The sequence below is a fragment of the Callorhinchus milii genome, unplaced genomic scaffold (assembly GCF_018977255.1).
Source record: "Callorhinchus milii isolate IMCB2004 unplaced genomic scaffold, IMCB_Cmil_1.0 Scaffold3, whole genome shotgun sequence".
NCBI classification, from domain to species: Eukaryota; Metazoa; Chordata; class Chondrichthyes; order Chimaeriformes; family Callorhinchidae; genus Callorhinchus; species Callorhinchus milii.
Window position 1 is genome coordinate 97,836,298 of NW_024704744.1, and position 17,411 is coordinate 97,853,708.

General features: G+C 44.9%; 1 protein-coding gene across 1 annotated transcript; it reads right to left on the minus strand.

Annotated features, from left to right (window-relative positions):
- Positions 1-2,788: 2,788 nt before the first annotated feature.
- Positions 2,789-17,411, minus strand: marc1 (mitochondrial amidoxime reducing component 1; the record flags this gene model as incomplete). The annotated part of the gene is made up of 7 exons (XM_007905005.2): positions 2,789-5,411; positions 7,977-8,048; positions 8,900-8,961; positions 10,413-10,553; positions 12,184-12,349; positions 13,822-13,995; positions 17,272-17,411. Coding segments are annotated over 7 exons (879 nt in total), but the record flags the coding sequence as incomplete, so codon positions are not given.

Here is a 17,411-nt window from a genome sequence, read left to right on the forward strand (position 1 = left end):
TGACAGAGTTAGAGTCCGAGGCCCGGAGTATTAAGGAAGTTAAGGTTCATCCAACGATTTGATGCCTGACAGTCGGTGAATTCAACCGTCGTCCCATTTCTTCACAAGAAATACGTAGAGATCGCATTTCTTAACAAGTTTCTCAATAAGAAATGTTTCATTATCAAATTTCTAAAACATCTTTTCTCAAAGATTTGAAAATTGGAAATTAACCAATAAAATTCCTGTTACAAGTCTTGTCAGATTGTTAGTGTTAAAACACCTATATTAGCCTTTCTAGCAGACTGCAGATTTATGGTGTGAGACAATTTTAAATAGAGTTGTGAATTCTCTCGTGGTGATAAGTCGAGCAAAAGCTCTGCGTTATATTTTTTCTGAGCAATTGAACAAGGTAGCAATCCCAGTGAAAGCAGTCAATTAGCTGTAATTCCCTTCCCCTCCTTGCTTCTGAAAGAAACAATAAATATTCCTAAATGATCCTTATATTTGATAGAGCACCTTTCCTGTCGGGAGAATGTCTCAAAGCTCTTCACAGCATATACTGTAAAGTGTAGTGACTTGTGTATGTTGTAGGCGAGTGCAAAATTTGTGTGTTTTCAAGTCCGGATGCGCGTGTGTGTGTGTGTGTGTGTGGGTGTTTCGTGTGAAAGTCTGAGCAGCAATGGAACCAATGCAATTGGTTTTAGAATAGACAGGAGAAATACATTTTCCAGGCTTCCGATTTCTGAACGACATATGAGTATATCAACTCCTGCCAGAATGAACGCGGATATGGGCTGAAGTGGCTCTGAAGAGGTGTGCCCCCTGTAGACATGTGCGCCGCCAAGTCTGGGGGGTCCACAGTCATCCATGGCATTGTTAATGGTTGACTCTATCTATGTCAGGGTTTCATACGAATTAGAGGTGAAGACACGTTCGCAATTGTGCAAGCCCAAATCCGGGTACTGTGATCTTAACTGGAAAGGTACCATATGTTTTAGAAATTGATCTTAACTGGAAAGGTACTCACTCGTGTTTTATATGAGTTACACTTTTTCTATTATTTATATGACGTGCACATAAAACGTATTGGGGAGTGCGTTGGAAAATAGACCATTAAAACGAAGCAAAAATAGATGGCAGACCCGTATCGTATCACAGTTGGGTACCTCCAGATAACTCTTGACAGGGGCTGAATATTGGAAAAATTGGTCAAGAAAACAGAACTCTTTGCAAACCAGTGAACTATGAAAAAGAAATGCAGCTTTCATAAATAGGTTCTCAGCCAATTTCCATTCCTTCGAGGAGAAAAAGAGTCAGAAGAAAAAATGCATTGTTTTTGTCACATGTAAATGACATTATCCTGCTGTGTGTTTACAGACCCAACCTATCCATGAATCTGTGCCGCTTTGAGGTAATATCGAAATGGTCCTGTCTGCGTTTCGAGCGTGGCAAACAGGGTGGCAAGTGTGATCTGTGTCAACACAAACACATTTATCTTAGTCTTCCCTGCAGTAGCAACTCCATGGAGCCTCGCCTAGAAATAATCAGGGCGTCTCCAAGGGTGGGCTGAATCCTGGTTTCTCTCCTTTAAACAATAGCGCTAGCAATCTCACACAATACACAACAGCTGGAAGGCAGTGTTACTGAAATGGAAAGAATGTAAAATCATTTTCTTTTCTCTAAAAAAAATAAAAAAAACGTGTGTGGGCTCCTGTTCCCCCAGGGCACCAGCTCTTCAGTTAGAACAAGCACAAGTGTTCTGAGACGTTTGGTTAAATAGCGTTCCAATGCCTGTCTGACTTTCCTCTGGCATCGACTCCGAACAAAGTCTCAGACCACAACAAAAGCTCCGGTTATTTTCTAATCAAGTTTACAACATGCTGGCTGGCGGGCCGGCTGGCTGGCTGTCTATCTGGCGGACCGGTGGGTGGGCGCAAGGGTGGATGGGATGGAAAGGCACAGAAGACAAAACCCGTGCCAGGTTTGTGGTAAAAGTGAAAGCCAAGCTAAACGGAACTACAGTGCTCACGTCTAACAAATCAGAAATGCATTAGCCCCGGCAGCAAAGTCGCTGCCATCATCCCTGCAGAAATCTGCTAGACCAATAATCATTTTTCCCTGTGTTATGGCATGCAGCTGACAAGAACTGTTCACAAATGAGTCCTTGTGGATGAGAAACGCGGTAGCCAAGTGACTGCAGGGTGATCGATTGGTGGTTTGTTTACTGAAACATATCCTCACTGACATTAGCCAGAACATTGGAAACGAGCAGAGAGCAGCAGCACCACAGCTGTCACAGTGCCCCGCGAGCTCTCTCGGCCCGACTTCTAATAGCCGCAGTTGTAGCCCAGCGTTGCCTCGACGTAAACAATGCGATCCAATTAACACTCTGTGAGTGAGGCCTGGCAGGTGTAAGATGAGCACAGATGCAATGCCCAAACCTAAAAGATGTCATGTTCGTTCATGCCTTCACAGACACACGTGTCCCGCAAAAAAAAAAGTGTGCTTTCTTCTGCCGGCATCATCAGCGGGACGGAGAATTTGAAGAATTCCTAATTGTGCACGTCACCACAATTGTATTTAAAATGTCATTAATTTCTCCCGATTGTTTTAACCTTTAACCATTGTATAATTCCTTAAGGCCGTAGTTAAAATAGGTCTGTGCTGCTCTACACGCAATATATTCCTGTAGGTAAACAGCTTTCTATTTTGAGTCACAATCTGGGAAAGTTTTCTTCCAGACATTTATTTTCACAATGAGTTTTTCTGGCATTATAACGCTGTAGAAAGCAACGCGGACAAGAGATTTCTTCGACAGATGTTTGTTCGCTTTATTTGGTCAATAATACTTAGCAGAAATCACAAGGCCACATGCCAAAAGTTGTACTGAGATCCTTGCCTTTACAAATGCGCATTCACTATACTTGACAGCAATTACTCGTGAAGTAGCCTACACATTACAATGTATATCAAATGCAAGGATTATCGGTTAAGGGGCACATTCTGCCCCCACCCCCACACACACCCCCATTGCTATATCAAAATAGCACTCAAACATTGTCAAATATGCTTCCTCACTGAGAATCACCATTTTGGGTCTCTTTCCTCCCCTCTCTCAGGCACTTTGGTGAGGTTAGTTATGGAACGAACCACATGTGTTCACTGGAAAATTTGCTGCACTTTGCACTGGCATGGGGCCTGACCCAGAGCCATCTGACCCCCTAAGAAAAACACATTACCAGTTGGGTGCTGCTGCAAACTCAACCAGCGACAAGCTTCCCAGGGTCGGACAAGTCTGGCTTGGCTCCCAGGCCGGTTGGTCCAAAGCGTTCCTTGCGGGAGAAGTTGCGTGGTAGGAGCCTAGCCTTTTATGGCTGGGTGCTTCCTTTAAAGGATTTTTTTTAAGGCCGTGAAGCAGATGGTGAAGTGCGCACCCCATCACCCATTCAACATGGGTCCCAGGTTTGAATTGCACCCAAGACTGATGGGATGACAGTCTCTCTTTTTTAGTCAGCTGTGAATTCAGTTTAAGCTGAATTTTTGGAGAGTTTTATACTGTGTGGTTGCACCCACTAGGATGGGATGTTTCATTGATCAAGGGAGAGATTTGGGACAAGAACAAGATCCTTCAGCCAAATTGGTCTCTTCCACCATCATCCCAGCTACAAGTTGTTAAATATAGTGCATCATTCTGGACTCAACACCCCTCCCTGCCAAATCCTAGTCCAGCTGTTGATCACCTTCAGTGGCTTCACATTACAGCAATAAAGGATGTTCTTTGAGGTTGAAAGAGATTGGAGGTCAGTTTGTTGCATCCATGAATGGACCTCGAGTGACTGAGGTTGGCACTGAGTGGGACGGGTTCCTTTTCCCAGAGGTGATTGACGTAGACACAACTCTACTACCCTTTACAAAAAAAAACCTTTATCGCACAGTACAAGAGGTTAATTCCTTTCCTGGCTTTACTTTTGTTGTCATGTGCAGCTTTTATTTCAAAATCGGATTAAGAAAAAAGCTATCAGCACGTCATCTGCCTCATACACAGACTGTATCAAAAATGTTGTGGCGATACGTACAGCCCTTGATATAAAAATAAAGCACGGCAGCAAATAGTTAAAGCCAGAAACACTCGCACTTGCTTTCGTTGGCACCACCCAGTAGATGGAAGGCTGAGTGCTTCACGTAATTCCGACTTCACAAGTAGTTTATTTCTCCCCGCAAACGACGACCAGCAGTAGGTCAAGGAAGAAATAAACTCCCGGGATTAATTGACTTTCAGGAGTCAGCACACGCCGTGTCATTTTCAAATTTTTTAAAAAAAAATAATAATAATTTGGTCACTTCAATCCACGACTGTTTGGGGGACGCTGCTGTGCGCAATTGGCTGCCGGGTTTCACCCACAAAATATAGTCTATTCACTATCTTCTGTGAAGCGTTTCGAGACGTCTCGAAGAAGTGAAAAGGCGCTATATCAAATGCAAGGATCATTTATGATCATTATTAATATTATATTTAGGTAAAGGACAGGCAATGCACTGTACAATCAGGGAGCAGACTTTCAGAACAGAAAGTGTGGATAAATCACCTGTTAGCAGCTGCCATTCATCCTCTGTGTGTGTGTAAAAAAAAAAGCATTGGAAGCTCAGATTTCCTGTGAATCGCAGGGGCAGAACGAAGCAGACTGTCCATACAGGTGACTGGAGAGTTAAAGTGAGAAAAAGACGAGACTTGTAGCGCCTTAAATCACAATCATGGTTTCTTACAGCTCAACGTACTAAACCAGCCATCAATTTTGATCACGGAAAGTTTTTGTTCCCTTCAAAGAGAGCTTAACTCGGCAACAATAATAAATACAGTATCTGGTACGAAGTGAGTTTCCTCTTTTTTTTTAAGCTTTTCACAATCTTGATACCACAGTGTCAGCTATTTTCAGTTCTTTTTATAACCGTAGATGATTTCCTCCGTTCCGCAGCCGCTGGATTTTAATGCACACGGCTTGAAAGAACAAACAGGAAGTCCACTTCAAAATCCACTCTGTATTTAAGAATTTGACTAATTTTGCATCCTCTGAAATGCTAAGAAAATAAGAGTCGATCTTGATCCAGGTAGAATTTCTCCCCCTCCACCTAACTTCTTTGATCAAGGCACTTGGCGGATGCCGCAATCTTTTGAAATAATGAATTTGCTTATTTTACCGACGATTAAACAGGGCAGTAATCAGACTGCGGCTGAAGATGAAGCCATTACGTTTTGAACACCCGAAAGAGCAGGAGCACTCCTTCGCTCGGTGCCGTCCATCGCATCTCAACAAATCTTGTACACGGGGTCTCCAACCTGAATCACCCCAGTTTCGTCAATCCTGAAGTGGACTCCGAACAAAGCATCAGACTTATAAATGTGTTTCTCAGAAGGATCGCACTGGCGGTAGCTGCAAATACAAAAATAACAAAAATACGGATGGGTCAAACTTCTTCCAAATGCAAAATGACAACAATTTGCAATTTATATAGCGCCATTTCACACGTGGTGCGTTCCAAACTTGCCATTCACAACCCTGAACGGTGCCCTGGAAACCTGCCAATCTGATGTATTTGAAAGCATTGTTTGGGTTCACTTTTTCTATCCTGTTAATCAATCAACATACCTCAGTTAATACCCTTGGCGAAATGCGCTGTAAGGCGCTATAGCAAATGCAAGGGTTATTATTGTATTCCATTTGACTGTGGGAACCCATTTGACGTAGTATATCTAGACCGCCAAAGGACTTTTGAGAAAGTACCACTAGACAGACACCCTTATAAATAAATACTTAGCTATTTTAGTACATCATTAAAGTGATAAAACTAACCGCGAAGGAATCACCAATGAGATCATCCATTTCAGTAGCATTTCACAAGATCACAAGAGAGGCTCTCATCAAAAAGGCCTTTCAACTCATTTGATCTCATTCCCAAGCTCTGCATTGGTATCAGCGGAATCGCAAGAAAAACATCCCTTTGCACTTATGTAGGGCCATTCACACAGGATAAACATGAAATAACATTTTTGAAACATTTTATTTGCAAAAATTCAATTTAATAATAAAACATTAATATCGCAACCATAAAAAGTACTCCTGGGAATTTTGTACAATTATCGTAACGTTAGAGTTTGGGCTTAAATCCCTGGTCAACCTGGGAGCATAAAATTCTTTGGTGTCACACAGGCAGCACGGCACAAAGGAGCAATCTTTGCCACTGCAAAAGCCCAGTTATTATAGTTCTCAGATTCTGCAGTTGAACTGAGGTTCAGTTAATGTATTTTGCAGTTCCTTCTGCTGCAGAATCTCTCGTACACTAGATTTCTAGCCAATGGGTTTTCACGCTCTAACAGGTGAAGATGTTATTCTCAAATAAAACAGCCTGTTTTATTGCTCTGTTTCAATCATGACCGACCCCGTGCGTTTCCCTTGCTCCCTCGGCTCCCTCAAACATTAGCTTAAAGAGCTGTGAAACATCCCGAGCGCATTCGGAACAATCCGTGAAATGACGTGTGGTGTGCCACAACAATGCAATTACGATGGAAGTACACACACGGGTATGCATTCTCTTTACTCGGACGTAAAGAGAAAGAAAGCATGAGCACATATCACACAAGCGTTAATCCACAGGAAGACGTCTCCGCCTAACTGAAGAGCGACTTCGAATAGGAAAAAAAACAACTACTGGCATTTATATAGCCCCCTTCACATAGGCCAGTGTCCCAGAGCGCTTGACAACTGATGAGCGGGCTAGTCTTCACTTTTTCCAAACCAGCGTGCACACAATTATTGTACAATTCAGTCATACCAAAAAGGAGCCAGTGGCGGAGTTAATAGGGGCGATTGACCCCCTCTCCCCAAGGCAACCCTTTAGGTGTGAGCATGTTATGAGGAGAGGCAGCGCAGAGAGTAACGGGAAGAGGGACAGAGCAGTAGGTACGAGGCAGCACGGAGAGTGACTGGAAGGTGGTGCCACTAATGACCCACCATCTCCCATCTAGTTGAAAAACCCGGCTCCACCACTGGAAGGAGCTACAAAATCAAGCCCCATAAATGTCACGTCTCCCAAGGCTCAACGGATGCTGCTCAGACCTGCGGTGCCTTTCACTGCCACTAGATGTCTTTAATAAAGACATCTCGTTTTATAAATAACTCCAATAATGACACCTGTTGCCAACAAGTGAGTACTGCACATGTAACAGGATCGGGGACGAGCATTTCATGAGTCGAAAACAAAAACCTGCCCATCTCTCCAAACTGTGACTTAGGCGAGTGCGAGGGGAGAACGTGGTAAGAGGCAAAAGATATCCCACAGCAGCAAGATCGTGCCAAGATCCGGCTACGATCAGGAGCCAAGACAGTCAGTATGGTTACACACGGCTGTGCTCGGTCAAACTTTATATACGTTCCGTGGAGTCAAGCTCCGCCACCGTTAAGCGCTCTGAGATGCTACCCTGCGTGGAGGGCGCCAAATAACTGCAAGTTGTTGTTGTTATTTACCATAATATTATTTTTATTATTTGCCACTGGTGGCACAGGATTGTCTTCTTGGACCACGTTTTGAGCTGCAGAACTGAACGCCAGTTCATTGCATCGCTGCAGCTCTGCTCCCATTTTTTCTTCTATATCAAAGATTAATAATTAAAAATTAATCAGTCCAACATCTTTCTATTTTGACCCACAAATAGTCACTCCATTTCACAGTAAAATCCAGTACAGAGCTCTGGGACGTACTCCTGATGTGGAAGGCCCTATACTAAATGCAAGGATTATTATTATTATTGTTATTATTATTTTCCTTATTCAACCTTATTCAAATCATGCAACATTCAAGGTCACCGTGAAGTCCTCAACAGATTCACATTTGCCCAAAGATTCTGAGGCAGAATTAAAGTAATTCACCAGTCATTTTCACCAGTAATGGCCTCTCGTCATTCTAATTAACTGAACACAAAGAGTTAAAAGTATTGGCACCTCTTAAGTGTCTGTAGAGGCTCCTTCCTGCTGATGATTCCTGTGTCCGGATCCACTGTTGTGAAAATGCATCTGACAGGAAGACAAAAGGAAGGCTATTCAGGATCAGATTATTCCGCTACAGAAACAAGTCATTCAGCCCATCAGGACCGGTGCCTTTCTCCACATGATCCAGTTCAATCCCACTCTCCTACCTGTTCCCCAGACCCGTTACTATCCCATTTCAAGCGTCCTTTGAATTACCATTTTAATAATAATAATAATCCTTGCATTTGATATAGCGCTGTTCACATCGGGAGGACATCCCAAAGCGCTTCACAGAACACACTGTTAAGTAAATTAACTGTTTTTTGTGGGCGAACGCGGCAGCCAATTGCGCACAGCAATGTCCCACAAACAGTCGTAGATTGAAAATGACCAATTTATTATTAAAATAATTCACCGACTCTGGTCAACTATAGACTCTGGTCAACTGTGAGAGTCTGAGTCTAACAGCCCTGCCTTGGGCAGACTGTGGAAACCATTGATGGGCAGTGGATTAGGCCGTTGGGTTGGGGCATCAGCGCTTGTGCCACTAAGAAGTGATGTGCAAACAGCACAGCCATGAGGGAAAGGGGATATTAAACGGGAAACCTTCACCATTCGCATGATGAACAACCCCTGGCAAAGTTCAAGCATAATATTAAACTGTGGCCACCCAGCCCTGTAGACACAGATTTTATTTCTTCAAATAAAAATGATGACAATAAGAAATTGGTCACTTCAATCCATGACTATTTGAGGGGACGCTGCTGTGCGCAATTGGCTGCCGGCTTTTGCCCACAAAATATACAGTCAATTCACTTTACAGTGATACGCTTTGAGACATCTCGAAGAGACGTGATAAGGCGCTATATCAAATGGAAGGATTATTATTAACTTACCTGGTACAACCCATCACGCGAGAGAATTTCACATTCCCAATCTGTATAGCAGTCCATGTCTCCTACAAAATAAAAAAAAGGATTACTGCAATAAATACAGTCTAAGCTTATATAGGAGAAAATTTCTCCTAAGTCAAGATTCACTCTTATTTTCTTAGCTTTTCAGAGCATTCAGTATTTGACAAATTATTGAATTCAATCCTAACTTTGAAGTCAGTTCTTAAAATAATTCTCTTATGAAAATAAGGTGAGTCTAGACTCAACTAGAATTTCTACTTCGTAGTGTTTCACATGCACCAGTTTGCTCAGGGTCAGTTTCAGAGTTTAGTGCATGTACAAGACAGATGCCACATATCGATGTACTGATCTTTCTTTTGCAGCACTGACTGGACTTTAATGCACAAGTCACAAAGTTATATAATAATATAATAACCCTTGCATCTGATATAGCGCCTTATCACGTCTCGAGGCGTCTCAAAGCGCTTCACAGAATAGACTGTAAAGTGAATTGACTGTATATTTTGTGGGCGAAACGCGGCAGCCAATTGCGCACAGCAGCGTCCCCACAAACAGTCGTGGATTTAGTGACCAAATTTTTTTTTTTAAGCATTATTATTCCCAGAAAAATGATCCACCAACTTACACCTTACCAGACTACTGTTCTCTTCATTCAAATCAAAGCAATCAGAGAAGTCAATACAGGTGCTTCCTTCATACTATACTATGAATTATCCTCTAATAAATATTTCTTGGCATCTGCCTTAAACTTGCCATTCACACCACTGAACCTATGCCCTGCATAAGGTCATATTTAAACTCACTATGGTAGCAGGACTAATCTAACTAGATGTAACTGAAAGAAAGTTCAGTTTTCCAATCTATAAATGGTATTCCAAACCCACGGAGTCACAGAAAATTCCAATTCATACCAGCTCCTCAATGGCCTGGATTGGCAGAATACAATACGTGAAATTAATTGTTTAATCCCTATTATGGATCAATCCCCTCCACAGAGATAACGGACATGATATAGTGGTGAGTGTTAAATGACTTTTGTAGCAATCTGTATTGAAGTACAAAACCCAAATGGGATAGAGCATTGCTGCTCTGATGTACTACACGATAGGCAGGATAAGAGAGGGGTTTAAAACTGCATTAACTTCTCATAGTGAAATTCTGTATTATAATCTCTCATTATGTCCAGAGGTTGCACCTCCCTACCTTGAAATACTTTGTTAATGTACTAATGTGCACACAAGCAGCTGGGGGAAGAACAGCAGAAGGCAGATTGGGGAATGAATTGCGATGGAAAAGAAACAGTTCTTTTTGTTTTCTTAATTGCCGCACGCTTTGGGTAATGAGGATATTCATGGAGTTCCTCCCAGAGATAAGCCTTCACCATCTACTCGTGGAATATCAGTTCTCCTCGCGTGTGGAATTAATGATATTCCACTGTTCCTCAGAGAACTGACTGCTCCTGGCAGAGCCTATCAATGTAAAAGAAACGATTTACCTCTTTGTATGGCTCGCAGTCCTTCACTACAATGACAGGCCTGAAATTTTCCACCTTAACCTTTTTTTCCAGCCTGGTGTTAAGATCTTCCACAGATGCTTCAGACAGCAGCATGCAGGCACTAAGGTCACTATAGGCAATCTGTAGGAAGGAATAGAAACAACCAGTTTTCATCTTGCCAGATATTTAAGGACATCGAATAATACCTTGTCCTTGAGTGATGATCAAGGCAGGATCCACATCAACATTCAAAGGGAATTGGATAGATATCTGAAAACAAGTAATTTGAAGGGGTGTGGGAGGATAAGGCGGGTAAATGAGACCGAATAGATTGTTATTTTAAGCATCAGCGTAGACGCAGGGGGTTGAGTTCAGTTGTTGTGTTCACCATTAAGAACGAGATCTGTTGCTCTCTGATAAATAATAATAATAATAATAATACTTGCATTTTGTATAAGATAAAATAAAAACAGAAGTCGTTGGGAACACTACAGCAGGTCAGGCAGCATCTATGGAGGGAGGAAAGTGAGTTAACAATTCAGGTCGATGACCTTTCGTCAGATCATTGCCCTGAAACGTTAGCTCACTTTCCTCTCTCCATAGATGCTGCCTGACCTGCTGTAGTGTTCCCGGCCGCTTCTGTTTTTATTTCATATTTCCAGGATCAGCAGCATTTTGCTTACATTTTATGTTGCGCTTTTCGGATGGGGAGAACGCGAAGGATATACTGTAAACTCCAATGACTGTGTGTTATGTGGGCAAACGCAGCAGCCGATTCGCTCACTGCAAGGTCCCACAAACTGCCGGAAGCAAATGACCAATTTAATTTCATTGTTGGCCACAACCAAGAGAAATTCCCTTTGCGTTTTGATCTTTAACATCCACCTGAACAGGCAGACGGAGCCTCGATTTATCATCTCATCCCAAGAACTTCACCTCCAACAATGCGGCACATCCCCAAACACTGCATTGGAATGTCAGCTCGGATGATATGAGTTCCAAATCTTTAGATTGGGCTTTCAACCCACAACCATCTGACTCATAGGTGACCAAAGGAGCCAGGCTGACCCACAAATTCTACAGGAACTCCTTTCAGGCATGTTTCTGGCATCTGGAGGCCAGTTAGCAGCTAAACCACTTCATCTATTGTTGTAAATAGGAGCTGGATTCGAACCTTCATTTGTCACTATTAAAAGGCTTTGCTCTGAAGCAGAAGGTTCGGCCCCATCTTAACCGAACACATTCAACAGAACCAGCAAAGATCTAAAAATGAATCAAACAGACATCCTAAAGAAATCAAGCTTTAACGATGAAAACACCGAGGAGTGAAATCCTGTCATTTGAAACACACGCAAACATGACTAAGAAAAGACAACAGAGGGCAGCACATCCAATGCGCAGTACTGTGTGACTGCGATGGGACACGCACAGCCCCAATCTCAGCTGCGGTGCACAGAGTAGAGCTCACATACTTCCCAATGGATAGGAAGGAAAATTGAGAGCATAAGTCGACCTGATCCATGACCATGTAACCTCCAGTGTCCGGTCATTTCGCAGCAAAGGTACAGAACAGAGGCAGATTACTTTCCCGGCCTCTCAGCTAGGCTTGATGGGGTGCAAACCAGGAGACCAGAATGAGGACAATGGATGAGAAAATATATATTACCATGAGTATGTATTTAATGAACACAATTAAAGTAGACTATAAGTGTACAACATGCCTCAAATCTTTGGCAAATTCCACGGCCACTTTAAATTATGAATTAATTACCTGATCACTGTCCCTGAAGACTGGAGCATTATTCTTTGAACGTCTTGGTTTCATTGTGGGTTCATAGGACATCAGTCGAAATGGCTGGGTATTCTTTAAGTAAGTAGTTATCCAATCAGCAGCTTTGTCCCCGCAGTCTCGCCCTTCTATATCAGTTTGAAAAACTCTACAGAAAGCATAGGTTTTAAAAATCTCCCGAAAGTTTTGCAAAATGGGTTTTTAATCATAGATCACAGAGTCCTTTGATTGATTAAAAAAATCATTTGAGAGACGCATCCATTAATACACTGCCATTAAAACCAATGAAAGCAACAGAAAGCTTTACTCTCGGTTCACTGCCCCCATTGCGCTCCCATTAGAGGGGGATCAGCAAAGATTCTGGTCTTGCCAAAAAAAAAGAGCATTTCGTTTTTTTGAGAGTGTGGCTGTGTGACTTGCAGCATAACGCAAATTACAATAACATGTGCTCTTAATACAAATAGATGCCAAAGTCACTCAATCGAGCGCCCAGCTGAGCAAGCCTTCTATATATTTCTGACGAACAATTTGTCCAATCATTCAACACCCAGATGTCACTAAGTCGTCAGATATTGTGATTTTAGAAAACAGTTGATTTTTCTTGGCTCCACTGCACTGACCACATTAATGTCGGTCAATTTGTCTGCCAGTGATAACAATAACTATGCATTTTGCAAACTGCGAAAGAGATGCAGGTGCATTGAATATTGCACCTCAAAACTCGGGCTTTTGCTCTTGAACCCCGAACGTAGTCTTTCCCCTCCTACCCTATGCGACCTCCTAAACCCCACCAACCTGTCTGTTCCCTCCCCTGGGCAGGCATGTCACCCACCCTTCTCGCCGCACCAGCGGGTTGTACACCGTGCCTCAAATCTGCCAAATCATGCTACAGTCCGCTACGCTGCCATTCCTGTTAACACGCAACAAATCCTGGTGCTAAAACCGTTCGTAAACTCAACTGCCCGTAATGGATAGCTACAGCAGTAAGGCCTGAGAAGTCCACTGTTCGAACACAGCAACTTAAGAGTAATAAGTAGAATGAATGATGTTGTTATGAAAGAGCAGTACGAATGCGAAAGGTGATCACATACATTATTTTATGATACTGCATTGCTGTACTTGCAGTAGGGCAAAGTGATCTTACTTTTTGTCCGTGTCACCACACTCTAGCTTTGTGTAGTAACACAATCATAGCCGGCCAACCGTGTCTAGCACGGTCAAACCAGTATCAATCCAATGCAAGCCTGTAAGTCTCCAATGGGACCTGGTGCCACACTTATATCAAGTAGCGGATTAGGCGTAATCTAACTGTTGGCATCACAGTGTGGCGTGACCACGTGTCACCCAAGCATCTGACCAATGTAACTGGTGCCAATGCGAACACCATGCCAGTGTAATCTGGGAAAGATTATTGTGATAGTTGGGTTTTTTGATGAATAAAATGCCTGTGAGAATGAAAGTTTGCAGGACAGTATAATGTGTGCGCGGGTGAGATTAGACAAATCTGAATTAGACCTTCACATCTGAGCATTACAGGCACAGACTAGACCCGTCGGTTTTATCACCAGTGACTGCCTTTATGACATAAAGAAATATGAAGATCAGTGATGAGTAGTCTACCTGAGCATCTTGACAGGATTTGACTTGGGTAGTTCAAAAGGGATCCTCAGTTCTTGCATTCCTGTGGCATTAAGGCAGAGATCATCATTCTTCTTGGACACAGAGACAAGCACCAAACTGGGCTGCACTCTGCCAGTAATCATATGACAAGCTTCATCCACTATAATCCAGTGCCTAGAATATAGAAACAAAATGCTGGTTAGGAGGATCCAGGTCAATCCAAACAGCTATTCCAGCACAGCCTGTGGTCCAAAAAACCTTGAGAGAGAGTACATCAGTCTCCTTTGTACTGCTAACCATTAACGGGACACATAGTTTTTTGAAAACCTCGATCTTGTAAGGATTTCAGGTTTCCTCATCACAAGCGAGCTGTTTATCGAAAGAGATGGGAAATAGGAATAGAGTACACAGTTAAGTGGGAAGTGGAAGCCGATTCAATAACAACTTTTCAGAGAGAAGTAGACGTGTATTTGGGGAGGACAGGATTGCAGGGCTGTGGCGAGAAAGCGGGCCAGTGGGATTACGTTGGTTTGCTCCTTGCGGAGCCGGCGCAGACAGGATGGGCCGAATGGCCTCTTTCTGTGCGGTATGATTCTATGATCCTGGTTAACAGTACCCAAAGCAAACCACTGAAAGTTCCAACTGTGAGTGGGAATCTTCACTTCTGCAGAATGCACCCTTTCCCTGAAGAGACACACCCTAATCATCTCATCTCAGAAGGACAGGATTAGGCACAGGGCCAGACCCCAGAGTGCAGGTTGGGTAGTGCTGGAGCTCAGCTAAAATTGTTAAGATTGAACCTGTCAAGCCAATCAGGATGGTGAATTTTCTTTGGTGTTAGAATTTCCAAAGCAAGGATTATTAAGCAAGCAAGGACTCGTGGAGTCCTGAAGCTCAGTGGTTAGAGCACTCGCTTTGCGAGTGAGAGACCTGAGTTCAATCCCAGGCAGAGGGCCAAACCTCGGGCAAGTTTCCTTACTCCACACAGAGCCTAATAATAATCCCTCCAAAACAAAAACAATAATAAATTGGTCATTTTCAATCTACGACTGTTTGCGGGACATTGCTGTGCGCAATTGGCTGCCGCGTTCGCCCACAAATATACAGTCAATTCACTTTACAGTGTGTTCTGTGAAGCGCTTTGGGACGTCCTCCCGACGTGAAAAGCACTGTATCAAAATGCAAGGATTATTATTATTATTATTTGTTACTAAACTAGTACTTAGCACAATAACATTTCATTTAATGTTCTTAATATGTAACTAATCTTAAACTAAGCAAATAATAAACCCATGCTTTATTGACCATGACTACAGATACGTGTCCATCTTTTGCCAAACTCTGAACACAGTTTATGAAGCAATGTGTGTCTGTGTGAGGGCGGGCGGGTGGGGGGGGGGGGGGTTGTTGAATTTCTTACAGTAAACAGACTTCGGCAAAATATTTGACAGAAGTTGTAAGTAAATGTGAAAGTCAAGATCAAACTTGAACAGGGGAAGAACTTTACTATCTTCCCATTTGAATCAATGGTCCATGGGGGAGGAGTGAGGCGTTTCAATTGATCTTACAATACAAATTTAGATTCATATTGTGCCTTTCACATCAAGAGGATGGCCTGAGGTGCTTGACAACGCCCCCAAGCTGGAGGTTCTTCATTTTTTTCTTCTCAAATTATAACTTCTCAAATTATAACTTCTCCCCGCCCTTCCCCCCCTCACACAACACAACGCACACAATTCGGTTTACCGTCTATCCTGCGAAGCGCTTCAGAGATGTCTCGAAGACGTGACACGGGGCTGTGTTATTACGCAGGGGCTAATACGAAGGGTGGCGGGACCCCCTTTCGAAAAGCTTTCCTCACTCGTTAGATGCTGCCTGACCCGCTGAGTGGGTTCGCCCCCCCCAAACCCCCACACACCCCCACCCCCGGGCCACTTCTGTCTTATGTTTCTGATTTCCAGCCTCTGCGGTGTTTTTGCGTTTGGCAAAGATTATTATAATTATTATTATCAGCCAGTTGTCCGTCACCCACAGAAACCTTGCACCGTGTTTAAGAGTACCCAAACGAGACGGAGATCCAGCGTATTCATTGCCACCGACCAAAGGAAATCTCTCTGTATCTGGAACGGAGTTCCCAATCCCTCCCTGGAGAGAGACAACCCGCTCAACTAACGCCAGTCTGCTGTCAACAGCCAAGGTTTGGTGAGTCTGCAGAGGGTAGTGCCGGGGTTTAACCCACTAAAACCGCATGGCTTGTTATTGGGACCACTCTCTGGCAACCTTCCTGCCGCTCGTTCAGCGAGGACCACCCTGTCCATTAGGGTTTGGACTTGCAAGGCTAACAGGAGTGGGTTGGGACTGGCGGATCGCTTTTCCGGGGGTAATAACCCCTCCAAAAAAAAAAATAATAATTTGGTCACTCAATTCATGACTGTTGGTGGGACACTCCGGGCGCAACTGGCTGCCACGTTTCGCCCCCCACCCTCCCCACCCCTCCAAAATCCCCCCGCTCCCCCCCCTCCCCCACCCTCACACTACACAACACACACAATTCGGTTTACCGTCTATCCTGCGAAGCGCCGCAGAGACGTCTCGAAGACGTGACACGGGGCTGTGTTATTACGCAGGGGCTATTACGAAGGGTGGCGGGACCCCCTCTCGAAAAGCTTTGCTCACTCCATAGATGCTGCCTGACCCGCTGAGTGGGTTCGCCCCCACCAAACCCCCACACCCCCCCACCCCATACCCCCACCCCACCCCACCCACTGCTACCCCCCGCACCCCACCCCACCCACCGCTACCCCCCACCCCACCCACCGCTACCCCCCCACCCCACCCACCCACCGCTACCCCCCCAACCCACCCACCGCTACCCCCCCCACCCACCGCTACCCCCCCACCCCACCCACCGCTACCCCCCCAACCCACCCACCGCTACCCCCCCACCCCACCCAGCGCTACCCCCCCCCCACCCCACCCACCGCTACCCCCCCACCCACCGCTACCCCCCCCCACCCCACCCAGCGCTACCCCCCCCACCCCACCCACCGCTACCCCCCCCACCCACCGCTACCCCCCCCACCCCACCCAGCGCTACCCCCCCCCCCCCCACCCACCGCTACCCCCCACCCCACCCCACCCACCGCTACCCCCCCACCCAGCCACCGCTACCCCCCCACCCCACCCACCGCTACCCCGCTACCCCCCAACCCACCGCTACCCCCCACCCCACCCACCGCTACCCCCCCCCACCCCACCCACCGCTACCCCGCTACCCCCCACCCTCCGCTACCCCCGCCCACCCCACCCACCGCTAACCCCCCCCCACCCACCGCTACCCCCCACCCCACCCACCGCTACCCCCACCCCACCCACCGCTACCCCCCCACCCAATTATAATTATCATTATTATTATTATTGCTATTATTATTGCTGTTATTACTGCAGTACCTGTCCTTCAGAGGTCCGCTCCCGAGGCCCAGTTGGCTGCACTCCGCCAGGGTCAGGGCTGCCCCTCGGCACGACTTGACGGGGTAGATCCACAGCTGCGAGACTTCGGCTACTTTGATGAGCTGAGGGTGGGGCTGAGG